Source organism: Macrotis lagotis, chromosome 4 (genome assembly GCF_037893015.1).
Source record: "Macrotis lagotis isolate mMagLag1 chromosome 4, bilby.v1.9.chrom.fasta, whole genome shotgun sequence".
Lineage (NCBI taxonomy): Eukaryota > Metazoa > Chordata > Mammalia > Peramelemorphia > Peramelidae > Macrotis > Macrotis lagotis.
In genome coordinates, this window is record NC_133661.1 from 120330754 (window position 1) to 120347870 (window position 17117).

The window sequence follows — 17117 nt, forward strand, 5'->3', positions numbered from 1 at the left end:
AGCTACCTTACCCAGTTACATCCTTTTCTGATCTAGAATACTTTCTATATATCATAAACTTTAGGTTTTCTAGATAAAATATTTTACATCTTCTAACATTATGTTCTGATACTGTGAAATAATGATGGACACATGAACTTAACAACTGCTATTTTAAATGCAATTTCCCATAATTTTCTTTTTTCTTAAGTTGTTTTTTTTTTTTTGCAAGGTAATGGGGTTAAGTGACTTTGCCCAAAGCCACACAGCTAGGTAATTATTAAGTGTCTGAGGTGGAATTTGAACTCGGGTACTCCTGACTCCAGAGCCGGTACTTTATCCACTACCCACCTAGCCACACCTTTCCCCCATAATTTTCAATAGTATTTTTGAATTGCTCTGTGTTTGTGATACATATTTATCATTCATCTCATATCTATTTTCCTTTAGTTATAAATCTATAGACATAAGGAGCACCATTGTGCCCTTTGAGTGTCATTGAATAATTACATAGGAAATGAAATCAGTTAGCACAGCATTACTAAACTGGAACAATCTGCATAGTCCCTTCTCAAAGTTATTTTCACACAATTGTTTCACATTATTTCTGTTGGATGAAAGATAGAATTGCATAGTGAATAGTGTGGTTGGCCTGGGGGCCAGGAAGATATGGATTCAAAAGTTGCCTCTAACACATCCTAGTTGTGTGATTATGAGCAAATCATTTGACTTCTGAGTGTCCCAGGACAACTCTCCAAAAGTACATTGTAGATGAATTGTTGACCTGTATTAGTGGAGGAAGATTGCTTATTAAGAATTTCATCTGCTAATGATTAAGAGGAGAAGCAGTATAATGCAGCCTGTAGAGAGATGGCATAAAAATCAAGAACACCTGGGTTCAAATTCTGCCCTTTAGCACATCTTTAAGATGGTTAATGCCTATGCAAATACACAAAATGACTGTTTGATCTCCACTCAAGTTTTAGAATCAAATTTTTCAAGTTTATATTTATAACTCACAAATTTATCCATTTCCCAGACAGATGTTGTACATTCAGAAGCATCTAAAACCATTTGAAAACCAAACATACCTGTCCTGGATACATTCTCTTGCTCTGATTCTGATGTAGTTGAGGCAAGAGTCTCAGCACTTTCTGCTTGAACAGAAGCTCTTGAGTCTGAACAATATGGGGCTTCACTTAAAGTTAAAACAGTTTTCTTTCCCCGTAGCTGCAGGTTTCCCACTTCCTGTGGTGTAAACAGGAAATATAGTCTGTCAAAACGCCATGCTATAAATGGTGAGAATTGCTATGGGCATAAGCCGTCTCTGTGCTTTTGATTTTATCCTCAGCATAAATCTTAAGAATGTTCAGGCTTTTTCACTAGATGAAAAATTATTTAACAGCTTCACAATGAGCCATTTTAAGCACTTGGCAGTGAGGGGTAGGGGGTGATCATGATGGAAAGAGTTTAATGACATCTTTTCCTATGCTCTTGGGCAGGGCTAAAATGAGTTACAGTCACTGGATCAACCAACCTTATGGCATTTATTTCCTGTTCCTTTAAAAAGAATTTCAATGCAGAAACTGCCACATTCTTTCCTAATCAGTTAGTTTGTGGAAAGTAGATTTATCAGAAAATTAAATTAAATACAAAACTTATATTGCATTGGAAGCCAAAGAAAATGATTTCACAGGACCTCAGATTTAGAATTGTAGAGTGGGGTGTGGAGCAGGGCAAAGAGATGCAGGATTTTTGGACTAGATGAGAAGGAAAGTTTCAAAACTGTTTTCTTGGATTCCAAGGAAGAGGTCAAGGGAATTATTATTTAGTCAGGGAATTGTGATTCCTGTCTGCCTGATTATCCCCAAATTTCAGCAGTCAGGACAGCAGCTTGTTTCCTAGACCTCTTGTCACCTGCTCTGCTCTTTAGAGGAAGCAATTAAATTTGTGCTTGGTGTCTTCCGTCTTGTATTGAATTTTATGTCTCTGATCTGTGCATGCAGAGAACAGTTTACCATCTGAGAAAGACATCACTGAAATAACTCCCTAACATTTTGCAAATTAAAATGCTATTCAAAGCTGCTCTTTCCTTTGTGTTCTACTCATTTAAAAATTTAAAAATTGCTGCATGGTCCTTTGGACTTCCTTGAAGTTGATAAGACCATGAAGGCAGAAGAAATTTCTTCTTTGGGGTAGTAAACTAGGACTATACAAGGCCTTAGAATTTAAATCACCTCAAGTGAATATTCAGACTGACAATAGTCATTGTTATATAGAGGCATGATGATCTAGTAGGAACTTGAGTTGAGAAGATCTTGATGCAAATCTGCCTCTAAAGATATTGTTCTCAAAGAGGATCAGTGGCATTAGAAAGATGATGTCTTGACTTTCAAGTAAGTTGGATATAAGGGAGGCAGAACTGTGCAAAATCATCAGTCTCACTCTCTCCTCCAGATTCATTGGAACCCAGTGGCAAGACATAGACCAAGACAACAGTCAGTGGCCCCAGAAGCAGTTGGAGATCTTGACCTTTTTAAGCTAAGGTCTTTCCCAGGTCTTAGTTTGTCTGTGGCAACTAATACTGATTCGGTGATTTAAGGTAGGGTAAGAATGGAGGCAAAAGATGACCTAGTTTGACTTCACAAAAGAATCAAGGAGTGGAAGACCTTAGATATTTACTAGTTATATGATCTGGTAAAGTCTCTATGCCTCTGTTTTCTTTTCTGAAAAATGAGGAAGTGGAATGAATGACTTTTAACATCCTTTCCAGCTCGAACTCTATGATCCTAATGAATTTCTAAAAAGAATGTGTAAATTAAAAAAATTAATGAAAATATATAGAACTAAATGTAGGCTCTGTTAGTTTATCCTAAAAATATATAATTTAAAAGACTGTTCAGATCTCCCATAAAATAATAATCTTAAAGGTAATGGAGCATCACAGAAGACACATGGAGGAAAGAATGCCAGCTCTATCATTAGAGGACCTGGGATCAAATCCTGGGTCTGTCACCTCTATCTGTGTGACTATTGGCAAATCAGTTAATCCTGCTAGGTTTCACTTTCCTCAGCTGTAAAATGAGAATGTTGTACTTGGTGAACTATAAGGTACCTTCAAATTCTCAATTTATGATCATATGACTGGATGACCTCAAAATTCATTTCTAGCTCTCTATGATACTGTGATTAGCAGATATATTTACACAGAACATGAAAGAACTAAAAGTATGCTACTCTTAATGGAATTTTCTTTCCTTCAGAAGATACTACATTTACTCTCAAATAAAAAAAAATAGTACCCAAAGGATTGTGATGTGGCTTAAAACAAAAACAAATTCTCTCTCTGTACTATCTCTATAGTCCAAAGCAAGTATTCTGGAGAGTTTCTCCATAACCAAATAAGTATTTGTCATGCTCATGTGGCAAAGTACATTCACTAGAGGAAAATGACTGCTGGGGAGACTTCTTGGTTCCTCCCTTCTTGTTCATATCCAACACATCTATCTGCCATCCATCACAACTTTCTTGATTGGCTCTTTTGGGGCACCTTATGCAAACTCCCAAATTCAATTTAATTTGGGTTTTCTATTTCTATCTGGGCAGCTTTCTCTGCTTTTGCTGCTAAGAATATTGTCCCCAGCTCCTTGTAAGAGCATTTTTTTTACTGATGAAAGGTTTTTAGTAAAACTGTTTTCTCCAGCAATACCAGCTCAAGTCTACTCAGGGACTTTCACTTAAGTGGTTATGCTTCAGTGATTAATGCAGCTTCTTCACTTCCTGTTCTATTTCCAGGGCCACCAAAAAGGTGACTTCAAAGTCCATGAAGAGTATATGGTAGTGCCCCCTTGCACTTTTGTTTCCTAACCACTGACTTTATAGCTGCTAAAAATCTCTTGAATTTTGCCCTCTGCTTTTCTAGTCCCTCAGTCACAAAAATAAATTTCATCCATTAAAAAAAAAAGGAAGAACTACAACAACTAAGTACAAAGGCAACCACATCCTGCTTTTTGAGGAAAGGCACTTCCTTTTTAGCAACCTGAGTTCTTCTTCCTATTCAAGATTTCAAGCTCTCACAATATTGCAAATAGCTTGGTTTGTTTATTCAATAGTTGATTTAACTCCTGTGTCTGTCTTTCTATGTGACCTTGGGCCAGTCAAGTCATGTAACCTCTATGGACTTCAGTCTCCTCATCTGTAAAATGGAAGGGTTGAACTAAATGACTCTGAGGTCCCTTTGAGCTCTAATTCTCTGATCCTATGAACCCAAATTGTTGAGTTCTTTCAGTTCTATCATGACTCCAATTGGATTTTTCTTGGCAATGACACTGGAGGGGTATGCCATTCCTTTCTCCAGTTCATTTTACAGATAAAGAAATAAGGCAAACACAGTTAAATGATTTGCCCAGGGTCACACAACTAGTAAGTGTCTGAAGCAGGTTATGAAAGCAGATACTCCTTACTCAAACACTATTACTCTAACCACCATACCACCTAGTCACCCCTATGGACCTAAGTCTCCATATATAATTTTATAAAAGGTCAATAAGATCTTTAGTATCAAATAACCAAGTTGACTATGAGAATCTAGATGTTGGACCTAATATAATATATTGAAGTTCCACAGTCTGGTTATTCAACCTAGCTCCCTATAGTAGACTGGAACAAGACTAGATAAAGGACTCACCAGTGAGTAAAATTTGGAAAATAACGTATTTAAATAGTGAAGAAGTCTGAAGCAATAAAACTTATTAGAACCTACATGAAAAGAGAGTAAGAAAGCCCAATATGTCCCTATCCATCTAAGTGGACATTAATCAACTAGCATTTATCAAGTTCCCACTGTGTACCAAACAGCTTCTACCTTTAAGGAAATTAATTTCATAAGGAGAAGAAATATGGGCATAGAATGATAAGAAAACAAGTTATTTCCTTCAAACATGGGCCTGAGAAACATAGATGATCATGGTGGTAAAGAATAGGGAGTTGGTTCCATTCCATCTGATCAATCAGAATTGTCTTTTTTTTTAATAAAAAAAAGACCTGTGACTTCTGTTCATGTCACTGTCTCTTTGAATGTTGGACACCCTGAAAAACAGACATTGTCTGAGGTGGATCTATTTACTTTGGTCTTGGCCTGGGGTACAAGGAACAATGAAAGGCTCTTCCCCTGAAAAATATCTCTCTACCAACTAACTGCCTATCCCTAAATGTTCCCTGTTATACCATTATCCTTAACAAGTCAAAAGGAATCTGTCTTTTTACTGAAGAGCTCTGACTCTAGCAGCAGAGGACCATAGTCTTCAGTTTCCTGATCTACAAAATGAGGGTGTTGGACTAGATGGCCTCTGAAATCCTTTCTAGTTCTAGGATCTTAAATGGCCTTTAAACTCCCTTTATTTTCTTTATAACTTAGGTAGAAGCAGTGGCTATAAGGAATAGACAGCCTCTAAGGATAATGGATCTGGGTTCAAGTCCTGCTTCTGACTCATACTGACCCTGAACAATTTATTTAGCCTATCCATAGTCTAAGTAACTCTCCCAGGGTTTAAGTTTCAGAGAAGGCTTCAACCTGCCTTGGTAAACAAAGAGTCTTCATATTAATGAAAGTTCACTATGTGACCCTGGGAAAATCCAATTGCCTTAGAAAACAAACAAACAAACAAAAATAAATCCAGAAAGTCCAGGTCCAGTCCCTTTCCTAATCAGATAACAAAGGGGTTGTTCACTTATCCAGTCAATTGCAAGGCCAAGCTTGTCTACACTCATCTAGCCTATGCTAAGTTTGAGAATCATTCCTAAATTTAATTGAGTGATCTCTCTCTTCATACTATTTTGGGTCTGCCTTAAGAATGACATTCATGTTCTTCAACTGTGCTTGAATTTTTAAACATGAGAAATTGCTACCAAAACAGAAATAAATATGTTATCCTCTACCACTAAGATATGGTTTTTCAGAGAGGGAGAGCTATGTTCAAGTCTCAGCTCTGACACATACTGGTTGGTTGACCTTGGCCTATTCATTTTAACATTTTCTCAGTGTCTCAGACAATTCTCCAAATGATAAATCACAGAACACTCACTGTTTTCCTTTAGGAAACATGTTTATTCACCAAGAGTTCCTGAATATATGTAACTACTGTTGGCTTGGATCAAAAAAAATTTTTTTAGAGTTACATCAGTCTTACTTTTACTATTATTTCTAGCCTCATTATAGAATTCCAAGGCCTGGAATGAACCTGGAATAGTTGTTTAGAATGTTCTCCTAGTACTACATAGAAGCCAGTGTACATTCAGGATATAAAAAGGTGTACTTCAAATTACAGGGTGGAGGGAAAGAGTTTCTATCTAGAACCATAAATCTCCACCATTTCCATTGGCAGACGTTTTAAAAGTAGACATAGCCAGAGATATCAAATTATTGTAGTCCTTGGTGAAATGCTTAATTTCTTTTAGAGCATTTTAATAACAGGAACCTAAAAGCCATCTATCCTAATTCTCTTATTCTACAGATATAAAATTTGAGGTCTAAAAAAGTTTAAGTGAAAAAGTTCACCATGTCTTATCAGAGATGAGGTGAGAACTCAAGTCTCCTGCCATTCTAGTACCTTTTGGATTATTCTAAAAATGGAGGATGTGTTAATGGCTGTCCATGCAGTCAATTTGCATGTGATTCAGAATATCAGAGAGATTCCTGTATCTACTCTGCATATACCTGACTCTTTGGGTCTCAGTATCCTCATATCTAAAGTGAGAATCATGAAATAAACAATATCTAAGTTTCCATTTGGTTCTAGCATCATAAGAGTTGTCAGAATGTATATTTGCTTGTGAGATCCACCAAGTTCCAAACATGCCTTTCTAAATTCAAACTCAGCTCAGGATGGAAAAACTCATTTCTGATTACAAAATAAGAGAAATTCTGGTAGAATAGTTGAAATTCTTAAGATCTATTGTTCTGATTAGAAGATATGATGAGATGTTAATCATTAATGCTTCACTTATGGTAAGTATTTAGTAGATATAAACACAGTAACATCTTACTTGGTCCTTCATTGAAGACATTTGTTCAGCTGATACTGAAATCTCTTTTCCATCAAGGCTCTGCAGTTGATCCCCAGTAGCAGCATCTGTTTTAAAGTATTTTCTGGGTGGAGGTTTGGGTTTGGAAGACGTGGGCTTTCTAACCAGAATCTCAAAGGATTTCTTGACTTTCAAGGGTGGGTGGCACTCCTCAGTCCCCACTGGAGTTTGACTCTCTGAATTGTTTCTTGAAGATGAAAGCAACAAACCAGACTCTTGGGTCACTGGGATATTCTCACTAGCAGCTCTTGTATCTGGATCTGATGGCTGCTGTGGGCTGCTATTGCAGCTGTTCCCAACAGATGAGGCAGGGGTATAACTGCTGTCACTACTAGATCGGATCATGACCTTCTGAGATCTTCGGTGGAAAGGGATGGCATTCTTCTCACTTTCCTTTTCACACGTGGGTCTGCCATGCCAGCTACTCTCTAATCTTTTGATACCTGCAATTGGGATACAGTCAAAACTTGAATAAGAGGTATTTAGGACAAATAATCCAATTCTACACTTACTCTTGTTTCTGAATTGTACCAGTCACCATCAGAATACAACAGAAGTAGTATTTGATGCAATAGTCCTTGCCTTCAAGGACCTCATGAGCTACCAGGAGGACAAGACATCCACCTACAATTTATAGTTTAAAGCCTGTTATCTTGGTTGTCAAGGAATGTATAGGGAAGTTATGAATCAGGAGTTTTCTTGACTGTGATACCACAGACCTGGGTGTGATCTTGCTCAGAGGGAGAGAGAGAGAGAGATAAGGACAAGTCTCTCACAAAATCTTTTTGACTCTTGGCCTCATTCAATTCTTCTTATGATCTTCATAATTTTGCTCCTATTTTCCCCCTAAAATAGGCCCTCAGTTTCTCTTCATTTTGTTTTAACTATAAATCAAATACAGAATATGTTTTATTTGACCCGATTTTTAAAAATGGATAAGAAGCTCAAATCCATGACTTTGACAGTGAGAGTAAGGGCTTTTTGAGACATTTAACTGCATGAACTTGCACTCGTCTTGGCCTCAATTTTCTTATCTGAAAAATGAGGATGATAATCATAGCATGGAATTGTGAGGATAAAATGATAGAATATATGTAAAACATTTTACAAATCTTAAATCGCTAAATAAATACAAGATATTATTTTGGGGGACATCAAAGGCAATGCTTCCCTCTAATGGATTCTAAATTCCTTCTAGACCCCAACAATCCATGTGTCCCAGTACCTACAGTAATAATAGCTGGCATATGTATTTAAGGTTTGCAAACTTCTTTCCAAATATTGTTTCATTTTATCCTCACAACAATCCTGGAAGGTAGGTGTTATTATCATCTCTATTTTACAGATGAGGAAAATGATACCGACAGACATTAAGTGACTTGCTCAGCATCACACAGCTAGAAAGTGTCTAAGTCTAGATTTAAACTCAAGTCTTCTTGATTTCAGATCCAGAATCCTATCCTCTGAGCCACCTAGGAAAGGAATAGACCCAGGCTACTAGATATATATGATTCCCTATTATTCTGATCCTTCTTCTGTTGTAGGATCATGTAAACAGTGTATCTCATACAGGGAACTTACTCCCTCAAGTCGGTAAGTTGGATTCTATTTTATTGCTATTGTTACTCAAATAGGCAACTGAAAAAAATTGATTTTTAAAAATAGCCCCAGTCAGGGCAGCTAGGTGGGGCAGTGGATAGAACACCAACTCTGGAGTGAGGAGGACCTGAGTTCAAATACAGTCTCAGACACCTAGCTGTGTAACCTTGGGCAAGTCACTTTAACTCCATTGCCTTGCCAAAAACAACAAAAATAGCCCTATTCCCCCAAGCAGTGCTTATTCTATCACAAATGACTGCTACAATAGCCTATTTTGTTAAGACTATGAACTTGAGGTTTAGAATACTGAAAGAGACAGACAGACAGACAGTCAGAGTCAGGGACACACAGAGAGAGATTTCTTGTGATTTCCCCCACCCCCACCCCACTATCAAGGATCATCGTCAAGAAACAAAATTCTCATCTTTCTTTATGGTTGGAAAATTGGGGTAAATATTTACTGTTAGTTATAAGATAATAGATCTATCTATAAGACACTTTAGAGACTGAGTAGCAGATTTCCCTGAATATATATAGTTGCAATAATTAAAGCCAAAGAAGGATTTAAGAGTTGAACTTGGGTTTAATGACTGAACCAATCCCCCCCACCCAAATGATGATTCCACTATACCAAACTATGAGATGACTGAAAAAAGAGAGGGAAAGCAAGACACATGCCATGCTGTGCCTTTGAACAATGCCTAGCTCTTATTTTGTCACTCTTCTCATTCCAGGCCTTCTGTGATTTTCCCAATAGGCTTCCAGCCAGTCACATAAGTCTCCTATTCATATAACTGCTCTGTCCACTGATCTAGCCTTTTATCTTCCCAGTTGAAGTTCACAGGCAACTTAAATTTCTGCCTCTTTAGTCTTTTCTTAGTTCCCAGTTATTTATCCAATTAAGACTTTGACCTAATAACTTATAAACATTCAATTCAAGTCATTTAAATGTTTGTTAAGTACTAATTATGTACTAATTAGATACTAATTATATTAGGGGGTATGATAAGTCCAGGAGACTGGTATATTCTCAAGTTTGCCTGGAGCACAGGATGCATAAAGACAAATAACATTAGGGGAAGACTGAAAAGTTAAGTTGGAATGAAATCATGGAAGTTTTTCATGCCAAGGATTTTGAACTTTATCTAACAGAAAGTGAGGAAGAGGAATGTCATGATAAGATCTGTGTTTAGACTCGATGAAATTTAGAATTGGAAAGGGTCTTAGAAGAAACACATCCAAACCCTTAATGTTATAGATGAGGAAATCAAGGCAGAACTTTCCTAGCCTCACACAGCTAGCTAATGAGTGTCTGAGACAGCAGCTTTTTCCTCACTCCATCTCCAGCGGACTAATCCCCATGTCACCCCGTTACCACTTACACCATCTAACTACTTAAAGATTATGCAAGTTTCAGGCATATAGGAGAAATTGGAGAAGAGACTAATTCCATGGCATTAGACCAGCTCAAGTAGGAAGTCAATGAAATTATAACATCAACAAAATTATAAAGAAAAACTTTAAAAGAGTAAGAATTCTGACTAATGAAATAATCATGATTCCAGAATACTGATGATAAAGAATGTTCACTATCTCTGTTGGCAGATGGCCAAGGAGGGAATCTGTTTTGCTTGACTATAAATATTTATTATAAGTATTTTGCTTTTCTTTCCAATGTGAAGAAAAAATAAATGCTTATTAATAGAAAAAAGTGAAATGAAGTTACATGAAGATAAGTAAATTATTCAATGTAAAGCAAACAAAAACTGCTTAAATCAAGGTGGGAGTAGAAAGAGAAGCTAAGTCTATAGGGTGTCCCAAAAGTCTGAGGGCAGTTTTATACTCTTAAAGCAAAGAAGCTTTAAGTTACACTCTGTAAATCCTAACAAAACAGGTTTCATTTTAGGTATCTGCAGCACTCTAACCAAAACAACCTCATGGCACATCAAAAGAATGACAAGAATTTCCTTTATTTTATTACTTTTCTTACCTTCCAAACTCCAATGATGTTTCTCTTTTCCAAATTTGCTATTCTCTACAGCCTGCGCCACAGCTTCCTTTAATTGCTGTTCAGACACCTAGAAAATATCAGCTCATTTTGTGAACTTGCATTGGGAACTACAAGAGAACTGAAAATTTAATTAATGCCTCATGGTACACTAGGATTATTGTATTAGTCTTTTGTTTCTGTTCTTGTTTTTTTGCAAGGCAGTGGGGTTAAGTGACCTGCCCAAGGTCACACAGCTAGGTAATTACTACATGTTCTATCCACTGCACTGCCTCTCTGCCCCATATTGTATTAGTCTTTTACTGGTCTTACTGCCTGTTTCTTCTCCCCTTGCATTCATCCATCTTGAAAAATAATCTTTTTAAAGTGCTGTTTCATACCTATCAACTTCCCTATAACCCCCCCACACATATACCCTTTAAAAACTTCAATAACTTTCCTCTTTTCTATAGGATAAATTGTAAAATTCTTAAACCTGCAATTCAAGGCCCTCAGTCTGTTCCCAATACTTTCTCTAATGGATCATCAGTTCTTGTCAAATTGGTTTGCTGTGGAATATATACTGTATATCTTTGCCTTTGCTCATGCTCTTTTGTCTCCAGACCACAAATCTATTATAAAAGCCTAGCATTTTGTGTTAGACTATAGATATCCACTAAATTTTAAACTTAAGATTGAAGGTTTTAATTTTACAAATGAAAACAGTGAAACCCAAAGAGACCAAATTCCTCACCTGTCTGGGTGTCACACAGCTAATTAATGTTTGGACTGAGATGAGAATCCAGGTGTCCTGGATTCCATGTCCCTAATTGCTCAAAGTCTTCCAAAATCATAAGAATCAGAATCAAAGCATTTTAGAGCCAGGTAGGATCTTGGGAGTGGTTACTTCTCTCTATCTGTAGCACTTACTTTCAGAATCTCTAGGTTGGTATTTGTAACATTGTAATATAATGATTCATCCCTTTATGTATACATCCTATCTTTCCAACTAACTTCTACCAATGATGGAAGAGGACACATTGTGTTCTGTAACTTTAAACAAACAGTCGATTCATCAGTGAATGCTTGTTAATAATCAAATATGTTCTTAAATTGTTGATAGCATGGTATAAGAAGCTAGAATGTTGTCTTTGAGTCAAGAATACATGAGTTCACACACTCATGTGACTATGGTCATTTTTTTCTCTAAGGAGATCAGAGTAGATAACCTCTATTGGTCTACCTAACTAAATCCTTTGAGATTTTCCATTTCATAAAGCTAGGGAAAAGTCAGGTAATAAGTTGATAACTTTTTTTGGTGATCTAACATCTTCCCTGAAACTGTTTGGAGCTATTCACTAAATTAAAGATTATTATGGGATTTAAATACCTATATCATAGTTTAAAATCACAAATGAAAATCATAACAGCAAAGAAAAACATCTAGAAAATTAAGAAGGATCTGCTTCATTATTGTATATTTGAACTTGAATATTCTATAGAAATCTTAAAATTGACATATCCAAAACTAAATTCAATATTCTCCTTAATCCTACCCTCCTCCTAACTTCTCTATTCCTGTTACAGGCACCATTATCCTCCCAGTTATCCATGCTTACAAGCTAAATCTTATCTTCATCTCCTCATTCTCTCATCTATCATATCCAAACTGTTGTAAAGTTCTGTTAATTTTACCTTCATAGCATCCTTCATCAATGCCTCTTTTCAACTCTCACACTGCCACCTCTCTTGGTACAAGCCCATATCACCTCATGCCTGTACAACTGGAAATAAATGTGTAGTTGGTCTCCCTGATTCATCTTTCTCCACTCTAGTCCATCTTCCATTCAGCAGTCAACTTGATTTTCCTAAAGAATGTCTGACAATGTCTCCCCCCCACCACACACACACACACACACACACACACACACACACACAGACATTTAATCAACTTCTGTGGCTGCATATCACCTCCAAGATCAAAAGTAAAATCCTCTGGATTTAAAGTCCTTCATAACCTGCCCATGTCCTAATTTTTCAATCTTCTTATACACTATTCCTTCCACTGGATCTATGATCCAGTAATATCCAAGTCATTCCTCCCAAATGAATTCTTTGCATCTCCCAACTCTGGGCATTTTCATTGGTGGATATTCCCTCATGTCTCAAACTTTCTTCTACCTCATCACTTCTTTTTGTACTCCATGGTTTCCTTCAAGTCATGTAATGTTAATTGTGCCTCCCCTCTAATTTATTCTGTCTTTATCTTTTTTCTACATGGTTACTTCTATGTTATCTTCCTCCACTAGAGAATCTAAGAACAGGTCCCCTGAGAGCAGGGACTATTTTTTGCTTTTCTTTGAATCCCCAACCTTATTAAGTATCCAGTAAACAAGAAAGACTTGTTTTGATTGTGCTGGACTCATCTATTAGCTAATCTAGGTTAATTATTTCAAATAAGATATTCCATTTTATTTATTCATCAGTATACAGAGAGTAAATTGAATTGTTTAAAATTTCATAAATACAGTTAAGAACATTGTGTTTCACCATAGGAACCCATTTCAGACAACACTAATATTTATAATTCAGAAACAGGATTGTACTTCCCCTAATAATGATCCTTAACAACAGCGTCATCCATGAGTCATCTATTTTGTTTGCTATGGATATTAGTGACTATGTAAAGATTATCATGCTTATGCTGACCTTTCTTACAGTAATATTTTCCAGGAAATCTTCATTTCTATAAGATTTGACTTCCAGGTTTGGTCCTAGGTGGCAGCAACTAGCTAAGAGAGAAAGAAATAATTGAGGATTTACCTGGGGATCAGGGTGTCTACTGATAATCACTGGGACTGCTCCAGGATCACAGTGACTTAGAATGGCATATACTTCATTGAGTGTCATATTTTGAACTGAAATCTCATTAATTTCTATGATTTCATCCCCACATCTGCAAAGAAACATCAACACATGATTCCAGTGACATTATTCAAAGCAAAATGACATCTAGACTTGATTAAACTGTGCCTATAGCTACTTGTTTAAGAAAGAGTAAATTGATTTCTGATGTAGCTAGAGATTAAAATCTTGGACTTCCTTTCCCTTATTGAAACTTAAAAGAAAAACAGGGAAAAGGAGTAATTTCCTCAGGCACAGTATTTAACACACCCCATAAAATGAAGCTCTCATCAGACCATCTTTGCATGGACTATAAATTATACCACAATTTTTGGACAAGGGGAAAATGAGGAAATCCTTTGTTTTATAGAAGTCAGGGTCAAAGGAATGTGAAGAAACACTAGCAAAGGTGTCAATCAACTATTGCTCAAATACACAGCTTTAACATACAGATTGATACTCATTCTAATACTTTAACCTCCTAGTTCCTCAGTTTAATCATTTCCCATAGCCTATTCCTTCTCCTCATCTCAGCAACAGGCAGAGACAGTCAAGACTTTGATCTTTCCATCACCTTGATCATCTCATGAACTCTAAAATTCCCTTATCTGATCACATTGTGTTATTACATCGCCTGCCTTGCAACTCCATACTCTATTCTTTGACTTCATCATGACATTCAATCCTTTGGAAACCCCTATAAATGAATAGAACTTTTCTGGTCACTTTCTTTGTGTTTCTGACTGATTAAATTTTTGTCTGAACTAATACGTACTCTGATTGACTGGTAGGAGAAAGGAAGCATATCATTAGGGGGCTCATAAACTAATGTTTTGAGTGGATATTATTTGACAATGATGTTTATTCTTTATTCTAAAAGAAGACAATGATATCAGGGAGGTGATGCCATGACAAGCAAGTGAAATGGATTTGAGTGAGGGGGTGCTGTGCTAAGTCACCAACCTCACTTTCTCTTACAGAGAGAATCTGGGTCTAGTAGCCAGATATGAATCAGGAAGATTGGAGATGGGCCTGAATGTGAGGTAATTGGGTGTTTAAGTGACTTGCCCAAGGTCATACAGCTAGTAAGTGTCAAGAGGCCAAATTTGAACTCAGGTTCTCCTGACTCCAGAACTGCTGCTCTATCCACTGTACCACCTAGCTGCCTTAGTGGGAACTGACACACTTTTCCAATAGGGTCCAGGTAAAAGAATCATGCAAATAATAATGATAACTTGAGTTTGCATAGCATTTTATAATTTCCAAAGCACTTTTAGGTTTGATCTTTATAACCTTAATAAGGCAGACAAGAGTGAGCTCTGGGATCCACATTTTTAACATGAAGAAATGATCTCAGATTGTTTGTGGGTTTAGCCCAAGATCATCCAGCTAGAAGGCAGTCAGAACTAGAGCTTGGTAAATATTGAAAGACAAGATGACTGAATTTGCCCAGTACCATGACTGAAACATAGTTGAATATAATAAGTTTTGACTAGTTGATTACTGACTTATCACATCAGTTTTTTTAAGTGCTTCAAATATATTTTAAAAGTTTAAAAAAGTATGAGTATCTGCTCATTTATTTAGAACATTTATTTATTTAGAAAACTCTTAAAGAATTAATAACACATAGGTAAATTTTGCCCTAGCTCCTCTCCCAATCACTGTAAATTCAAAACAAAGTCAAAATGTAGAAACATTTACTTTAAAGTCTATTCCTTCAATTTTCATCTCTTTCAAAAAGATTAATATGTGACTGTGAATCCCAAATATATTTAAAACCTCTTTTTAAATCATCCAGTTAACTCAGACACCACATACATTACCACTATTCTCCCTCAAATCTGTAAGTTCATTCATAATCATACTTTCTTATTTCATGAAATTTTCCGCTTTTGTCCTTTTGAGAAATAAATATAGTATCATACCTGAGACGTCCATCTAAATGAGCCACTGATCCTGGGGAAAGAGTATGAATAAATATCCCAGAGATACACTGGAAGTAAGGTACACAGCACAGACCAATTCCCAATCCTACTCCAGCCTCTAGAAATGAAAATGTTGAGTATTAGTAATAAATTAACCAAATATTGGGCTTTATTGGGTACAATGTATACCAAAAACATAAATGGTATAAAACTTTCTATATTCCAATCCTATTACTAGATGGTCTTTGATTAGAACAGAAATTATTAAAGTATGGTCTGGATTCCTTTGGAATCTCCAAGGTTCTTTTAGGGGCTCTGCAAGATCAAAATTATTTTCATAATAATACTATATATTTATAATATAATTTATATTTTATAACTTATGTATAATTCACATATTTGATAATATAATTTATAATACTTTATTTCAAAATTTATAATTTATTTTATAATTATAAAATTTTGGGTTTGATTTATAGAAACTTATTTATAACATATTTATAATTTAAATTTGTCTATTTTATAATTTATAATATATAAATAGATGATTTATAATTATATATAATAAAGTAATAAATAATAACTACATACATAATCCCTCCACAGGGGGGAGGAGGAATTCTTAATAATTTTCAAGAGTATAAGAGGTCTTAAGGTCAAAATGTTTGAGAAATGCTAGACTAGATTATAAGGAGTAATATGTCTTTCAGAACATGATTATATAAACATATCAGATTACTCAGTGTCAAGGAGAGGGAGGAGGGAAGGGAAGGAAGAATAAAAATATGGAACTCAAAATCTTACAAAAAATTAAAGTAGAAAGCTATCTTTTCAAGTAATTGAAAAAATCAAATTAAATTTCATAATTAAAAAAGATAATGGAGATAAAGTAAACCCACTTTGAGAGCTCTAAATGTTCCTGTTTTCTGTCATTTTCCCGGTCTAATTGTATTATTTATCTATTCATTTAACAGTGCATGGAATATTGTATGTATTAATAAACATTCTATGCTATGTATATCTGTTTCCCTGTCCAAATCAATAAACATTAATTATATTTTGGACAAAGTTTTGTGTTATACTTTGTGAAGTTTAAAAATATGATGTCTCTGCCCTCAAGAATCTGGAAATAAGAATAAAATGTGTGTGTGTGTGTGTGGTGTGTGTGTAGGGGGGGAGGGTGGGTGAGGAGGTATGTGAATGTGAGTGTGAGTGTGGATGTGTACAAACAAATATTGGAAAGAAAGTAATAGTCATGAGAGGAGTATAAAAGATAATAGGAACTTAGGAAGAGATCACTTGTTAACTGATGAAATCACAGAAGACTTCCTAGAGAAGATGCCCTTTGTGCTGATATAGGTATGCATGCATGCATGTATGTATGCACACACAAATTATTTAAATATTATATTAAAGTTTTAATTAATTTTATTTTATTATATTTTACATATTTGTATACATACTTAGATATGCATACATATTACTAAAGAGAGAAAATGGCCTTAGTGCTGAATGCTCACTCTCTCTTCTCTCTCTCTCTCTCTCTCTCTCTCTCTCTCTCTCTGTCTTTGCTTTGAAAGAGGGAGCTCAGCCCCAAGACCATGCTCTCTCTTTATTAACTTGAACTAAAAAATGCT

General features: G+C 35.8%; 1 protein-coding gene across 1 annotated transcript in view; it reads right to left on the reverse strand.

The window, feature by feature from the left end:
- The window catches only part of LOC141521436 (pro-interleukin-16-like), a 161464-nt gene that overhangs the window by 23158 nt on the left and 121189 nt on the right, over positions 1-17117 (reverse strand). The window contains 5 exon segments of the mRNA XM_074233996.1: positions 1071-1227; positions 7024-7505; positions 10652-10739; positions 13472-13604; positions 15481-15598. Of these exon segments, the coding sequence (XP_074090097.1) occupies positions 1071-1227; positions 7024-7505; positions 10652-10739; positions 13472-13604; positions 15481-15598 (978 nt within the window).